This window comes from Mesoplodon densirostris, chromosome 15 (genome assembly GCF_025265405.1).
Source record: "Mesoplodon densirostris isolate mMesDen1 chromosome 15, mMesDen1 primary haplotype, whole genome shotgun sequence".
Classification (NCBI taxonomy): Eukaryota; Metazoa; Chordata; class Mammalia; order Artiodactyla; family Ziphiidae; genus Mesoplodon; species Mesoplodon densirostris.
Genome location: NC_082675.1, coordinates 22,818,679 through 22,834,488, shown reverse-complemented (window position 1 = coordinate 22,834,488; position 15,810 = coordinate 22,818,679). Strand labels below are relative to the sequence as shown.

General features: G+C 58.8%; 1 protein-coding gene and 1 non-coding gene across 4 annotated transcripts in view; both read left to right on the top strand.

The window, feature by feature from the left end:
* The window catches only part of AP1B1 (adaptor related protein complex 1 subunit beta 1), a 51,733-nt gene extending 36,648 nt beyond the window's left edge, over positions 1 to 15,085 (top strand). For all 3 annotated transcript variants that reach the window (XM_060118273.1, XM_060118271.1, XM_060118272.1), the window contains 10 exons: positions 2,045 to 2,143; positions 2,618 to 2,877; positions 3,493 to 3,694; positions 5,092 to 5,235; positions 9,757 to 9,902; positions 11,197 to 11,326; positions 11,628 to 11,712; positions 12,345 to 12,431; positions 12,524 to 12,678; positions 14,165 to 15,085. In XM_060118273.1, the coding sequence (XP_059974256.1) occupies positions 2,045 to 2,143; positions 2,618 to 2,877; positions 3,493 to 3,694; positions 5,092 to 5,235; positions 9,757 to 9,902; positions 11,197 to 11,326; positions 11,628 to 11,712; positions 12,345 to 12,431; positions 12,524 to 12,678; positions 14,165 to 14,239 (1,383 nt within the window). In that variant the 3' untranslated portion in view covers positions 14,240 to 15,085. The remainder of the gene's footprint in view (positions 1 to 2,044; positions 2,144 to 2,617; positions 2,878 to 3,492; positions 3,695 to 5,091; positions 5,236 to 9,756; positions 9,903 to 11,196; positions 11,327 to 11,627; positions 11,713 to 12,344; positions 12,432 to 12,523; positions 12,679 to 14,164) is intronic.
* Positions 10,396 to 10,492, top strand: LOC132503324 (small nucleolar RNA SNORD125). Its single transcript, XR_009534575.1, has one exon. It is a non-coding gene; the product is annotated as a small nucleolar RNA SNORD125 (small nucleolar RNA).
* Positions 15,086 to 15,810: the final 725 nt, after the last annotated feature.

The window sequence follows — 15,810 nt, the reverse complement described above, 5'->3', positions numbered from 1 at the left end:
TTATAAGAATACTTAATGCTTTGCAGTTTGGGAACTTATTTATTAATTTTTGGCTGCATTGGGTCTTCGTTGCTGCGCGGGTGTTCTCTAAGTTGCGGCAAGCAGGGGCTTCTTATTACGGTGGCCTCTCTTGTTGTGGACCGCGGACTCAGTAGTTGTGGCACACGGGCTTAGTTGCTCTGCGGCATGTGGGATCTTCCCAGACCAGGGCTCAAACCTGTGTCCCCTGCGTTGGCAGGCGGATTCTTAACCCCTGCGTCACCAGGGAAGTCCTAGAAACTTACTTTAGATTGTCTCTTTGAGCCCCCTCGTCCTGGCTCCTAAGCCTCTCCAGCCGTGGACAGGGAGCGCTGCGTCTGGCCTGTCTGAGGGCAGGGGCAGTGGCATCTTGGCAGGGGGACTGCTCTGACCTGCAGACTAACAGGAGCCTCAGTGTGTGGGGGGGGAGACTAGAAGGGAGCTGAGGTGGCCCTGTTCCCAGGCAGCACTGCAGACCCGACAGTGGTGAATGAGCGCTGGCAGCCAGCTGCCCGGGGTTGAGGAGAACTTGGTAAAGAGTCCCTGTGTGGCAGTTGTGGTGACGTTGACGATGATGGTAGCTGTTGTGCATTGAGCAGAGGACACAGTTAGTTCTTTCTGTTTGTTGTCTCATTGACTCTTCCCATCAACTCTGTGAGGTGTTGCCTGCATTTTATAGATGAGGAAACAGACTCAGAAGTTAAATGGCTCGTCCAGGGTCACCAGCTGGGAAGTGGTAGAATCAGAGTTCAAATGAGGTGTGATCTAACTCTGGCTCCAAGTAAGCTGCCATAGATTGGTCTTCAGAGCTCACAAGAACCCCCTGAGGTAGGCCACACCTCTCCCTCAACGACTGAGGGTAAGTGGCTTTCTCTAGGCTACCCAGCCAGTGACTCGAGCCAGGTCTGGAAGCCAGTCCCCGAGCCACCTCCTGCCTTGGACACAGCTAGCCTGCTCTTCTGCCATTGGCCCATGTGTCACCAAATTGCAGGGCCTCTGGATGCTTAGTCCCAGAAACAGACTGCATCCCCTCAATCCTGCCTCCTGCTGTCAGCCTGCCCTGCATACCACGGTAGTAGCTAAGCCATTTGTTTTTGTAAGTGCCCTCCTGCCACACAGGCCCAGGAGGTGCAGCCAGCCCCGTTGCCACCCTTCTGCCCCAGGCCTGTCCCTAGCACAGTCCGGGGAGCCTCAGGCTCTCCTCTTGTCCCAGGACTGACAAAATGCGATGGGGCTAAGGAAGGGCTATGCACAGAGAATTGTTCTTTCAAAGGTGTGTTTTTAGTCAGCAGGTTTTTCTTAAGTGCCTGTTACACACCAGGCACTAGAATGAACAATAGCCAGGGATGCAGCAGTGACAGACACGGTCCCTGCCCTCAAGGGGATCTCTCCATAGGGCGGCCCAGTGGCTGGAAAGCATTTCCAGTACTGTGGGGTGGCGCTAGTGAGGGGGACAGGAGGCTACAGAAGTGGGGAGGGGACACAGGAAGGTACGTTCAGGTGAAGGCAGTGGCAGGTGAGAGGTGGGGCTGGTGAGGGCGGGGCAGGAATGGTTCCTGCCCTCTGGTGGAAGCACAGTTCCTCACAACAGGCTGACTGTGTGGGCCCTGCTGCCCTAGTCTGCTGGGCATCCCTGGCACCTGTTCCACTTGGTGGCAGATGGTCTTTAATAAGGATACCAGGCACACGCGTTGCCTCCGTAAGCTGCGAGCTCCTGAAGGCTGTGAGGCCTGGAGCCCTGATGGGTTTCTGGGACCCTAGCGCTGGGCAGCAGCCCCCACCTGCCTTGGGTTGCCAGATAGCACCGTGGCCAGCTCCTTCCTGAGTGGTCGGGCCAAGGTCCAGGCCTCTCAGCACTACCTCACCCCTGCTGGACTTGGCCTGTTTGTGTGGCCAACCCCAAACTCAGGAAAGCTCTTCTCAGCCTTTGAACATCGTTTTCCCCCTCTGAGGTCCTCACCTGGTTTCCTACTGTCCCCACAAGAAGCTTACACTCCTTCCTCGCCTCCTCTCTGTCTTCCTGCAGGTCCAGCTGCAGCTGCTGACAGCCATTGTGAAACTCTTTCTGAAGAAGCCGACAGAGACTCAGGAGCTGGTGCAGCAGGTCCTCAGCTTGGCCACTCAGGTGGGTGCGCAGCCTCCCTGCTGTGCCCAGCACAGCCCTTGTTCCACGGAGGGAGCTTCAGTCCAAGAAGCCAGACCTGGGTGGTCCTGCCCCTAAAACTGGCACCACTGGGATTTGGCCTCAGAGCATTCCAGGATCCCTGCTCAAGGAGCTCAGTCACAATCAAATAGAGGTGGGGCGGGGGCAGGTGGTGACTTTGAGCTAGACCATACTTGAGAGAGGAGAGGGAAGTCCCTGAGAACCGGGAGGGCAGACGGTGGAGGAGGCAGGGAACAGAGGCAGGAGCGGGCTGGGGGGAAACCCGGGGGCTGGGCCACATCTATTCAGGTGGTTTACAGGTGTGCTCCCGCCAGCGCTCAGGTTGCCATCATCAGTCGCCCTGTGATCCCACCCATGTCATGGGACTACGGATGGGGTTCCCCCTTCCCCTCACCTGGTTGCTCTGAGTTTCACTGGCTTCTCATCACCTCCCAGGACTCAGACAACCCGGACCTGCGAGACCGCGGCTACATCTACTGGCGCCTGCTCTCCACGGACCCCGTGGCTGCCAAGGAGGTGGTGCTGGCGGAGAAGCCGCTCATCTCGGAGGAGACAGACCTCATCGAGCCCACGCTGCTGGACGAGCTCATCTGCTACATCGGCACCCTGGCCTCCGTCTACCACAAACCTCCCAGCGCCTTTGTGGAGGGGGGCCGGGGCGTCGTGCATAAGAGCCTGCCACCCCGCACCGCCTCGTGAGTACCGGGGGCCACTCGCTGGCCTGAGCCTCCCCACCTGCTTCCTCGGTTCAGTAGCACAAGCACTCGGGCCTGAGTCTGAGCAAAATTACGATTCTAGCAACTTTTTAGTGAATGCTTACTATATACCAGGTATTGACTTGGTGACAACAGCTCTGAGAGATGTCCCCTCTTAAGAGATGGGGACAAGAGGCATAGAGAGCTTGAGTGCCTGGTGCAGCATCCCAGGCAGCAGAGCTGGGCTCAGACTCGATTCTGCCTGACTCCAGAGCCCCGTTCCTCTCGCCTTCCTGCTCTGCGGCTCCCAGGGTTGTTGGCCTGGTTGTCCAGTCCTCTGGGGACCAGCACCCGCTCTTCTCTTTAGAGCGGGCTGAGTGAGGGGAATACAGATGGCCCTCCCTTCCCTCAGCCCATGAAGCTGGATCTCTCGGAGAGCCAACAAGATGGATCAGGCGTCGGAAGGGGGAGGAAGGGGGGATATAGACAGGCTTCTGGGACAGTGAGGAGACCCAGGTGCCTGTCTTGAGGGTGGATCCTGGAGACTGGGGGCTCTGGCCTCGCTGAGATAGCCTGACCCCCCACCCTGCTGAGTCTCTTTCCCTGTCCTGGCAGGAGTGAGAGCACGGAGAGCCCAGAGACGGCCCCTGCCGGAGCGCCCCCTGGCGAGCAGCTGGATGTCATCCCCACCCAGGGCGACCTGCTGGGCGACCTCCTCAACCTGGACCTCGGCCCTCCGGTGAGTGGCCCACCCCTGGCCACCTCATCGGTGCAGATGGGAGCTGTGGACCTTCTCGGCAGCGGCCTCGACAGCCTGGTATGTCCTGGGGCCCCCTCTGGATGAGGTTGATAGTGATCTTTGGAGGAGCGATCGTTGAACGCCCTCTCAGGCACATTTGCCTGCGAAGGTGATCATGTAGCTCCTTACACATCGGTGAGAGACTGAGGCTTAAAGAGGTCAGGTGACCTTCCTTCCAAGAGCACACAGCTGCTAAGTGGCAGACACAGGATTTAGCCCCTTGCCGGGCTGCTGAACCCCAAGAGACCTGGGGCAGTGTAGGGCTGTCCTAGCCCATTCCCCTGAGTCTGGCACCTCGGCCCTGTAAGGTTGGAGGAGCCATACCTGCATCCACTTACCCCACATGCTGCACTGGTTGGGGGTAACAGCCCAGCAGGCCTGAGAGAGGCCCATGAGAGGTCAGGGACAGTCCCTCCTCCCCTGTGAAAGGGGGTGGTAAGACTGGCCTGGGTGTTTCCTTGGGATTTCTTCAGGCAGCTGGTAGAGCCGGGTGGAGGGGGCAGTGGGCCCCTTGTCACTTGGCCATGCCTGGCTCAAGTCCCCAAGGCCACAGTATAGGAAAGGGTAGGAAGGACAAGGGTGGTCAAGTGAGGCCAGTGGGTCATGCCCTTCATAGAGACAATGTGAGCCCCTCAAAGGCCCGGCACAGCCTCGCACCAGGCCCCTTTTGGGTGCAGCAGCAATGACTAATTTTCTCCCTCTTTCCCTCTCTTTCTTATCTCTCTGTGTCTTCTTTCCTGGCTTTTCTCTCTGCATGTGGCTGCCTGTTCTCTTCACCCTGCCTGCTTCTGCTTGGAGATGGGGGATGAGCCTGAAGGGGTATGGTTCAACCCTTGTGCCACCAACCCTGCTCCTCCTAGATCTCCCACCCAGCATCCCAAGGGTCGGATGATGTCAAAGCAGTCCCTCCCTGCTAGCCCTGGCCTCTGTCCAGTGTCCTGGCAGCCTCCGCATTGACTGCCCAGCATCCAGCTGCCGTTGGGCCCCCATGTCCATTAATTCCTCATCCCATCCTCACTACCCTACAATGAAGTTGCCTTGTCATCCTGAGGCTTGCCAGCCCTCTCAGTCCCCACAACCCCTCTCTGACATCCTGGGGTGCGTGCTCTCATCTGATGAGCACAGCCCCCTCGCAGCATTGTGTCTCAAGTACCCCTTTATCCATGGGCTGTTTGTGAGTGTCCCCAGCCCTTTCCCTCAGGGCCTGCGGAGCACAGGAGGGCTCGGCCTCTCCTCTCCACCCACCTCACTCTGTCTTGTTTCTGCAACTTAGAGTTGATGTGATGGCAGCCCTGCAATACCCCCTCCTGGCCTGCCCCCCTGTTTTCTAAAGGGCCAGGTGGCCACACTCATCCTGAGGCCCTGATGTCCCTGCCTTTGATGCCCGCCTCTGACCCGTTTCCCTTCCTTTCTAGATCGGGGCCCCCAACTTCGTATCACCCCCAGCAGCAGCAGTACCAGCCAACCTAGGAGCACCCATGGGCAGTGGCCTGAGTGACCTCTTTGACCTGACCAGTGGCGTGGGCACCTTATCAGGATCATATGTGGCTCCCAAAGCAGTAAGTGCCATGGCTTCTCTTGTGGCGGGACGTGTGGGCTCCTTAAGTGGCCCACTGTGTGGGATCGGCTCAGGCCGGCCAGGATGGGCTCCTGGAGCAGCAGTTGGCCAGCACGATGCTGAGGGCAGCAGGGAGCACAGGGAAGGGATGCTAAGTCGGGCGTGGAGGCCTGGGGAAGGCTTCGCAGAGGGTGGTGTTGCTGGAGCTCAGGCCTTCAGATCAAGTCAGAATTAGCAAGGCAAAAAGGGGGAGAGGGCTCCAGGCCCAGAGCTGAGGGAGAGCCCACACCTTCCAGAAAACTGGCAAAAGTTCCATCTAGTTGGGTCAATGGTTCTCAGTGCTGTCCTACCCAATGCTCCTTATTGATAACGGGTTTTATAACGCCCCTCCTTTCATAATAAATGAGATCTGTGGACTGTACATCCTACCTATACATATAATTTCAAAAATGGTAAGATGTCATCGCATAAAAGAGACTTAAAAGGAAGAGAGTAAAATGATATATTTCAGTGTCGTGGAGGCTTGGGCATGCCCGCCCCGGATCTGATCACATTGTTGGGTGCTGGCAGTAGTGCAGAGTCACAGTGACACCACAGCTATTGAGAGTGTTTGTAGCTCACGTGCCATGAGTGATGTGGCCAGAGGTGCCATTAGTTTCTGAAATGGTGACTGCCAGTTAAGTTCCAAACAAAACAAGGAACAGGCTTCCCTTGATTTTCACCATCATTAGTTTCCTGGAAATTTCAGGGCATGTTGAAACCATGCAGAAAATACTCAAGGGCTACAGGACAGTGGCTCATTGTGAAGACCGTTGTCCTCAAGGCAGCATCCCTGACCCCAGCCCACTAAACACAGTGTGTCCCCCCTCACCATTGCCTGCCTGGCGGTGCCCCACAATGCCCACTGGGCCAGCCCGGGCAATACCCCCGCCCCCAGACTCCCGCCTGGACTAGAGCTGAGGAGGGAGGAAGCTGGCGAGGTCGGCGGCACCAGCTTTGAGGCTTTGTTCTTGATCCTGATTCAGCAGGAGACATTGGAAGGTTTTAAACAGGGCTGAAGCAGATTTGCACTTGAGAGCGATCCTCTGGCCACCATGTGGAGGTCAGACTGGAAAGGCTAGAGCAGAAGCAAGGAGCCGGTGAGGAGACTGGCAGGAGTTGGCTGATGGCTGCCGGACAGCAAGGCACTTGTAGGGGTGGAAAGGAGGCTGGACTGGAGGCAGGCATGGCAGGACGTGGCAGGACATGGGGCTGGCGGGGAGGGGGATTCCAGCTGGAACAGTGGGCAAGGGGCAGGGTGAGGGAAGGAGAGCTGAGTTCGCGGTGTGAGAACACGTGGGCCTGGCACTAAGGAGAGCACAGTGTGGGCCAGGCTTTCAGCCTCAAGGAAGCTGCCAGAGGGGACAGACGTGGCCTGATCCCTCACAACACTCAGGTCACACGCCACGTCTGCCGCTTCGTTCCCAGCCAGAGCCCCTCTCTCTCTTCCGAGGTCCCCTCCCCAAAGCAGGACACAGCAGGGCTTCAGGGGCACAGGGACATCTCCCTCATGACTGGGGAGCTATGAGCCAGCACCTGCCCTGCCCTGCCCGCTACACCACAGTGCTGGTGGCCAGAGCCCCCAGCCAGGATTCCTGGCAGGATCTGGGCCCGAGGGGCCCCCAGCAGACGGCAAGTCTAGTGCTAGCAACCACACACTTCCGTGCCGGGTACTGCATGAACATGGCATGGCCACCATCCCGCTAAGTCCTCCCAGCAGCCTTATGATGCTGTTATTCCCATTTTTGCAGTTGAGAAATCTGAGTGCTTTTTCCTGAGGTCACATAGCTGATAAGTGACAGAGTCTGGAACTAAATGTAGGGCTGTGGCACCAAAGCCTCTGCCCCCAGCCCTTATGCGATCTTCCTGTTTTTCTTTAAAGATTTAATTTCATTTATTTTTGGCTGCATTGGGTCTTCGTTGCTGTGCACAGGCTTTCTCTAGTTGTGGTGAGCGGGGGCTACTCTTCGTTGTAGTGTGAGGCCTTCTTATTGCAGTGGCTTCTCTTGTTGCAGAGCACGGGCTCTAGGCGCGCGGGCTTCAGTAGTTGTGGCTTGCGGGCTCTAGAGCCAGGCTCAGTAGTTGTGGCTCACAGGCTTAGTTGCTCCACAGCATGTGGGATCTTCTTGGACCAGGGCTTGAACCCGTGTCCCCTGCATTGGCAGGCGGATTCTTAACCACTGCGCCACCAGGGAGGTCCCCCTTATGTGATCTTAAAGTGTTTTAAGAACCTCAATGTGCCTATCTTAATGTCAGGGGTTGTCAGAATCAGCTGGCCCTCAGGGAGCTTGCCCTCTGCATGTGGGTTCATTTTAACAGGTATTATCACTGCTTTGTCTTAGTGGAGAGCCAGATGAGTGTACCAACTGGAAGGAGAGGTGAGGGGATCCCAGGTTAGGAGTAATCAGGGCAGGCTGCCTGGAAGAGGAGTTCTTGCAACATGGGCAGGACTTTCCCTCCCGCTACCGTAGTCACAGGCGGGTTCTGGGATGTGGGTGTGCTCTCCCTCCAGAAGCAGTGGCTGTGCGGGCTACATTTTCCTGACAGCGCTGTGACTACCTCGAATTGTTCTGCGTGCATTCCCCACTCCTCCTAGTCAAGGGGAATGAGGCTCTCTGTACAAGAACTTGGAGTTCCTCAGCACTTGGGCCAGTGGATGCTGACAGTTCTAGACTCCATGAACCTACAATGACCAAGAGAGATGAGGTCCCCACCCTCGGCAGTCAGGATGGTGACAGTGCCAGAAAGAGCCAGTTCTGCAAGAACCTGGGAAAGGAAGCCAGGTTCCTTGGAGGGGCAGAGAGCAGGGAAGTCACCGTGGGAGCCCTCTGAGTGCTGTGTGCCAAATCACAGCTCATGGCTAGAGCAATGAGATTCTGCCCTCACAGATTTGTCTGGGGGAATCAAAGAATGATCAGAGTTAGCAATTAGGACGGGGTCAGGGTGGGGTGTGCTTTCCAAGCAGAGGGAACAGTGTGTGTGTGAGGACCAGAGCCCAGGGAGAGCAGGGCACCAGGCCTCGGAGGCCGTGGGCAGTGGAAGCATTGCAGGATTGAGGGGGTTCAAGGGTGCCCTGATCAGATTGCATTTTAAAAGGTGGCTTTGGGGCTTCCCTGGTGGTGCAGTGGTTGAGAGTCCGCCTGCCGATGCAGGGGACACAGGTTCGTGCCCCAGTCCGGGAGGATCCCACATGCTGCGGAGTGGCTAGGCCCGTGAGCCATGGCCGCTGAGCCTGCGCGTCCGGAGCCTGTGCTCCGCAACGGGAGAGGCCACAGCAGTGAGAGGCCCGTGTACCGCAAAAAAAAAAAAAAAAAAAAGATGGCTGCTGTGGAAATTGGGGATAGAAGAATTGGGCAGCTATGTGGGTGGCTACCATCTTACCTGGGGAACTCTGATGGTGGCTCAGACGCAAGCGGTGCCTGTGGAGAGGGGAGAGCAGAGAACGTGGTAGCAGATGGGAGGAGGTGGTGTTGACAGGACCTGAGCTGCATGACCATGGTGTGGGGGTCAGGGTGGGCTGAGGGCTGGTGCCCAGATGCTCTGGTTCCTGGCGTTGGCGACTTGAGAGACAGTGGGGCATTCACTGACACAGGGCACCTGGGGAAGCTGGCCTGGGGCGGGGCTGTGAGCTGTCCTGGTGAGAATGGCAACTTGAGAGGCATTTGCGCGTCCACAGATGGCCCCCACTGGTGTCCCTCACGGGCAGAGCTTTAATTCATGCTGTTCGCTTAGCAAACGTTGCCTGCATACCAATCTCACACCAAGCTCCGAGCCAAGGATGCAAAGACAGAAAAGCAGGGCCCTCCCCTCAAAGAGCTGTCTGGGGACCGAGAAGACAGTTTATTTGCTAAAACGTCACTGCAGCGGGAGCCTGGAGAAGGAGCCTGGGGGCAGGCTTCCCAGAGGAGGTGGGCTTGAGCTGAGACTCGGATGACAAGGGCAGCCAAACAAGCAGCAGAAGGCCTGCCAGGCAAGGGGTCCTCTTAGTACTGTCCTTGGTCAGGCCAGTTTGTACAATTAAAGGCCAGCCCTGCCTTCTGCGAGGAAGGGCAGGCTGTGAGAGCCAGGGAGGCCTCAGGCTCTGGCCGAGGCCCAGAGTGCCCTTGGCTCTTGACTCTCCTTGGCTTGTCAGGAGGCTGGCAGGGCCCGCTTGTCTCATCGCCTTCCTCAGCCCTGCTTCTGAGTCGTCCTTCTCTGACATCCGGAGACTCGGCTCAGCCTTGGGCACACCAAGTTCCTCCCTGCCCTGCGCTGCTCCAGCATGTGGCCACACGGCTCGGGGGTCCTGGGCAGGCTGTGCAGGAGCCTTCCTCCCATCCCACGGTTCACATGGTCGTCCCCTGATGGTAAAGGCAGGTGTGATTGATCTGAGAGGCCGCTTTAGGTGTGAGGGAAGGGGGGGGGTGGGGGAAGGACCCTCATGTGGGCTGTGGAGTTGGGGGCATGGTGAACACCAGCCCCCTTCCCATTGTCTTCCCTGCAGGTCTGGCTCCCAGCTATGAAGGCCAAAGGATTGGAGATCTCAGGCACCTTCACCCGCCAGGTGGGCTCCATCTCCATGGACCTGCAGCTGACCAACAAGGCCTTGCAGGTCATGACCGACTTCGCCATCCAGTTCAACCGCAACAGGTGAGCTCCCTGAGGCCAGCCTGCTGAGAGCCCATGCTGGTGACTGCAGGCAGGCGCTGAGGGCTGTGGGCCTGGAGCTTCTTTCTGGTGAAGGAGGATATTCCTCACAACCACATCTCAGGCCAAAACTCTCTAAAGCAGTGATTTTTCCCCACAGTAACCTCTTTATGTGGACACCAAAGTATGAGGTGGAGGGGCAGCATACCTCCCCTTATTTTTGCCTTCCCCCACTGCCCGGGGGGCATTTTACTGACATAATCTCCAGATCTGAGCAGCTCCCGTCTCAGGAGTCTCTAAGAAGGAGGATGGGGAGTGGGCCTGCCCGCCAGCCTCCCCCATGTGGCAGGATTAAACCACCAGACAGGGCCTCTGTGAACGGTGGCTGCTCCAGGCTCCTCACCCCCACCAGGTCCCCTGTCAGTAGGGAAGTTCTCCTGTCTGGCACCATCAGGGTCTTCATGGACCAGGCCAGCTAGGCCAGGGCTCTCTGGGGGACCCCAGCAGCCTCTCCTGATGATCCTTCTTCCTGAGTGGCTCTAGTGATGAGCAAACTGAGCCTCTAAGAAGTTGACTGAAGGGGCTGTTTCCTCAGGGAGAGCCTGTGGGCCAGTGGTTTCCTACCGTCTGTCAGACCAGGGAGGGTGGGCAGCTCTGCTGCTTACCCTCAGGGAACCCTAGAGGCCACAGAAACACTCCAGTGTCTCTTACGCTCTTGAGCATCCTCCTGATTTGCTCACATGCTGCTATACCAAGAAGCGGGGCTTTTCTGAATCTCTGTGGCCATCTTATGATCTAGCCAGTTCTGGCCCAGACAGTAAAACCCAGTATCTCGCTTGGGATGGTCACATCCCTCCTGGGAGATGGCGGTTGGTCACTGAGAGTTGGGCAGTCACAGAGTTTTCAAATTAAAAGAAACTTAAAGTCGCCCTGGTTTGTTTTGTTTTGTTTTGTTTTTTCCCCTGGTTTTAAATGGAACTCCTTGAGGGCAGGGCAGGGCAGGGGCACGCTTACCTGGGCCTGCCCAGCACCTCACCCAGAGGAGAAAGAGGAACAGAGATGGGCTTCAGGCCTTCAGCTGTCCCAGATTTCTCTTCCTGTTCCTGTGGCCATTGAGGGGTGGGGAGTGGGGGTCAGGAGCTTGTCCTTCAGGCCTGGGTCTGGGCCTGGGATGAGGCCGGCTCACTGGAGAGGCTTCTCGCCAGCTGCTGCCCAGGCTCCGGAGCCCCAGGAGCCCACCTGTCCTGTGTCAGCACCTGTTCCCCCGCCACCCCCACGGGGGCTTCTCTCTCCCCAGCTTTGGCCTGGCCCCCGCCGCCCCACTCCAGGTCCATGCGCCGCTCAGCCCCAACCAGACTGTGGAGATCTCCCTGCCTCTCAACACGGTGGGCTCAGTCATGAAGATGGAGCCTCTGAACAACCTCCAGGTGTGTTCCGGGCAGGGCTTGGCACCCCAGTCCTTACCTACCTGCCCCGGGGAGGAGCCTGGGGGAACCGTCTGGGGCCTGGCTGGTGCTGGCAAAGGGCTGTCTGTGGAATCTTGCTCTTGGACACAGACTGGGGGCGGGGATGGGGAGTGGGGGAGGCCGGTGGGAGGGGGTGTTGGGCATGGCTACTGGGGAAGTCATGAGGGGGAACCTGCTCAGGTGGGCTCACAGGAAGCAGGCACTTCCTGGGGCCTCAGGGTGTCAAGCATCAGGGACTAATCGGGGACCCCCTTGTTCCTAGGTGGCCGTAAAGAACAACATCGACGTCTTCTACTTCAGCACTTTGTACCCGCTGTACATCCTCTTTGTGGAGGATGGGAAGATGGGTGAGTCATGAGGGTGCCCCTGGGGTCCCTAGAACAGATGGATTGGCTTTGCCCCACGATAGAGTCCATGAGTTGCCAGCTCCCCTGCAGAGTCCGGAGTGAGGGTCACACCTTCACCGGGGCCCCCAGGGTCTTATCTGGCCAGCTCTGCTCCTCAGTCTTGCCTGCAGCCTCTATACAGTCGTCCCATGGGCCCCCCGAGGCAGGGAGCCTCGGCCATGTGTCACACCTGATGCCCATCCCCTGTGCCCCAGCTGGAACCCCTGGGAAGACTCATTCCAGCACCCAGAGGGCATGGAGCACTTTGCCCACATCATCTCTGTCACATCAGAAGCCCTGTAACACTGCTGTGACTAATGAGCAGGGTGCTCGGCTCCAGAGCAGCGGGAGGTCAGATGTGGGTGGTAGTGGGGAGAGCTCTGAGGCCCAGAGGCAGGAACCCTCAGTCTTTTGGGAACAGCACAACTGGCCATCCTCACAGAGCTCAGGGTTTGCTCAGGGAAGCAGGAGGGGCTGTGGCAGAGCCAGTCCTGTCCTCAGCTACAAGGTGGCACTGCCCCCCAACCCACTTCCTGCTAAGGGTTACTGAGCGGGACCAAAGGTGTATCAGGATCCCACCTCTACCCCTCCAGACCGGCAGATGTTCCTGGCCACGTGGAAGGACATTCCCAATGAGAACGAAGCCCAGTTCCAGATCAGAGACTGCCCCCTGAATGCGGGTAGGACTCCTGAACCCCGCCCCCACTCCATGCTGCCCCTCGCCTGTGCCCCAGGCCTCCCCATCTCTGACCGGAGGCCTTCTGACCCCCAGAGGCTGTGAGCAGTAGGCTGCAGAGCAGCAACATCTTCACCATCGCCAAGAGGAACGTGGAGGGCCAGGACATGCTTTACCAGTCCCTCAAGCTGACCAATGGCATCTGGGTGCTGGCGGAGCTGCGCATCCAGCCCGGCAACCCCAGCTTCATGGTGAGGGCCCCCGCTCCTGCCTGCCTGCCATGGGGCCTCTGCCTTCCTGTCTGGGCAGCCTCTCCCGTTCCCCTCCTTCCCGGGCCAGGGGTCGGCCCTGAAGGGGGGGCACTCTAGCCCAGCTGAGCTGGGATCCCTTTGAGCCTGGCATTGGAGGAGCATCAGAATTCTGACCTTAGAAAGCTTCCAACTCAGTCCCATCTAGTTTCTCAGATAAGACACAAAATTGGGTCTCAGAACAGTGAGTTGGACCAGAAGATTCTGTAAAATTGGGCCCTGTGAGGCGGCCCCATTGGCCCAAGGCCCGTCTGACTGGGAAGTGGCTCTGCTGGGCCCCGGCCCTGGCCCTCCGGCTCTTCCCCACCTGAGTGTCCTCCTGGGAGGACGTGGATTCTGAGCAACTCATCCTTCCTGACCTTTGAGTCAGACCTCAGTCAGGATGTGGCTTCCCAGAGGCCAAGCCGTTGTTCTAGGCCCCAGAGAGCCCAGGCTTTGCTTCTCCCTGCACCCAAGTCTCGGGCAGGCATGACCCTCCAGAGGCTGCTCCCTGGGCCCCACTGGTGGTGTGGGTGCAGAGGTTGGGTGGGGCCTCGGCAGTGGCTTCGGTGGTGGTAATTTCCGTCTCCCTGTGTTCGGTTGCTGCATGTCCACCTTCCCTGCTGGTGCCCGTGGTGCAGGACTTGGAGGTTAGCGGATTGCTTTTCTCTTCCTCTTCCCCTCCATCCTCCCAGCCATACCTCGCACACCCCATCTCTTGGACCGGCTCTCCTGAGTTGGCCTCACCCCGCTGCTCCCCAAAGCCGGGCAGACATGCATGCAGTCTGCAGGCCGGAGGATAGGCTGCCCTGTGCTCCCCAGCCTGGTGCCTTCACTTCCCACAGTCAGTGTGCACAGAGCCCTTCGGAGGAGACTGGGGCCCTGACTGCTAGAGCGCCACGTGCCCCTCCCCCTTCCCAGCGGCCCCCTTCAGAGCAGTGATGTTGGCAGGATGGGTGGCTGCGCTTGTCTCTGCTGCCAGGGCTCTCCAGGCTCTTCCCACAGTTAGAGCCGAGCCAAGTCTGGCGTGCCTGCTTCCTGTGCAGGGAACCAGAAAGACCACCCAGCGTCCCCATGGCCTCCCTCCTGGCCCCAAACTTCCTCTGCCTTCCATGGGCTGTGGGGGTCCTGGCAGCTCTGCAGGGTGCGGCCAGCACTGCCTGGCAGCCTCGGGCTCGTGATTCACGCTGCAGAGGGCCATGGTGGCAGGCGGACAGCAGGCGTGTGGGCTGCGAGTAAATTTGGTCCCCACCCGGCTGGCTGCGGCGGCCGCCCCCTCGCCTACACCACACAGCTGCCCCAGCCGCTGCTGCCACCAGGCCATGTGTGCGCACCACCCTCTCCCATCTGGTTCCCTCCTTCTCTGCCTTCCCCACCTGTTCCTTCCTGGCCCTGGAGAGGAGCTCTGGGAATGAGCGCTCCCTGTCCCCCGACCCCTCTCTCCCTGCAGCTGTCCCTGAAGTGCCGAGCACCGGAGGTGTCCCAGCACGTGTACCAGGCCTACGAGACCATCCTCAAGAACTGAGGCCCAGTCCAGCATCCGCTCTAGCCTTCCACCAGCCGCGTCAAGGAGCCCCCTGGGAGGTGGCAGCACCTCCTTCTCCCGGGAGGGGCTGGGTGAGGCTCCTGGCACCCACGGGCTTCCCTGGTCCTGACAGTAGGGCCTGCCCGGGTCCTCAGGATACTCCCGTGTTTGAGACCCCCCTCTTTCCATTGCTGCTGACGTTTAGCGTCAGGTGAGGAGGGGACCAAAGGAGCCAGAGCGGCACAAGAGCTGGACGGGGAGATCCAGGGTTTTTCTCTTGCTTTTCCCAGCACCTGAGGGCGAGCACACAGTTCCCTCCTCAGGCTCCCAGCCCAGGAAGCCCCCTGCCCCAGTCTCTCTTGGGGTGGTGTTAGTCTCTCTTGGTGGTGCCCTCCCCACCGCCTCTCTCTTGGGACGGGCCCTGGCAGGCATCCTGGTGTGTGTGGAGGGTCCACTGGGTACCGGGAGAGCTGCTCTGTCAGGGCCTGGGGCTCCCAGGGCCTACAACCCCACCCTCCCGAGCACTGAGCTGCTCGGGGAAGACCAGGCAGAAGCTCCCAGAGCCCCTCCTGGGCTCCTGCTCCCCTGGCAGACATGCACGCCTGCTCCCCCTCTTGCCCACGAGGACGGTCTCTGCCTCTGATACATTCCTCGATGTGCCCAGGGTTCCTGGAGCGGAGACACGGCTGAGAGGTGGGGCATGTGGGCGAGCAGGGTGCATCCTGTCTGGGGTTTCTCCTTAGCATCTGCTGCCCCTCTCCTGGCCTCCTTCAGTTGTGTCTGACAGAGCATTAGGTTTTCCTGTTACTGCTGTTTAATAATAAAGAAAGATTCTGCTTTTGGCAATCACGGACACTTTTTTCCTCTTCCACCAAATGTCAGAATTAAAAACTGCTTCCAAGTGGTTGAGGATGGTTTTCTTGAGCCCTGCAGTAACGATGTCTAATATATATAAATAGAGACTATATATTGTATGTTTACTCTTATTTTCAAAAAGAGAAAGTGAATAAAAATGATGACATCAAGTGTGTCCCTGGCCAGTGTGTCAGGTCCTGAGGCTCTTCTGGGCAGGGTCCTGGATCTCCTGGGGTCCAGGGTCAAGGGTTTGAGCTGTGTCAGCCCCTCCCTAGCCCTGCTGACAGTACCTTTCCCTCTCTTGTCCTTGGAAACTGCCTGCTGAGGCCTGCTGGTCTCCCAGCACCTCTCCCACCCTTGACTCCAGCTCCACCCCAGCCCACGCCGTCTTGCCTTTAGATGCTGGGAGGGCCGAGCCCATCTTGGTTTTCCTCAGCTCCTGGGAGCGGCAGGGAGGCCCAGCACCAGGCCTGGCTGGGCGGGCTGTTCCCCGCCCTGCATCTGCAGCAGCCTCCCCAGCCACCACCAGGGACACCTCATGTGGCCCCAGTTCTGGCACTGGCCTGGCTTCCGGGGTGGGGAGGGAGGTGGGGGGACTCTGGGCAGGGCTCTGTGGGCAGAGCTGCCAGTGGGTTGTCAGTGCCTCGTGGCTGGTGGGCCCTCAGCCCCTTCTTGCCATGGCCACTCCCTGCACCCTGCCCATGCCAGACACACTG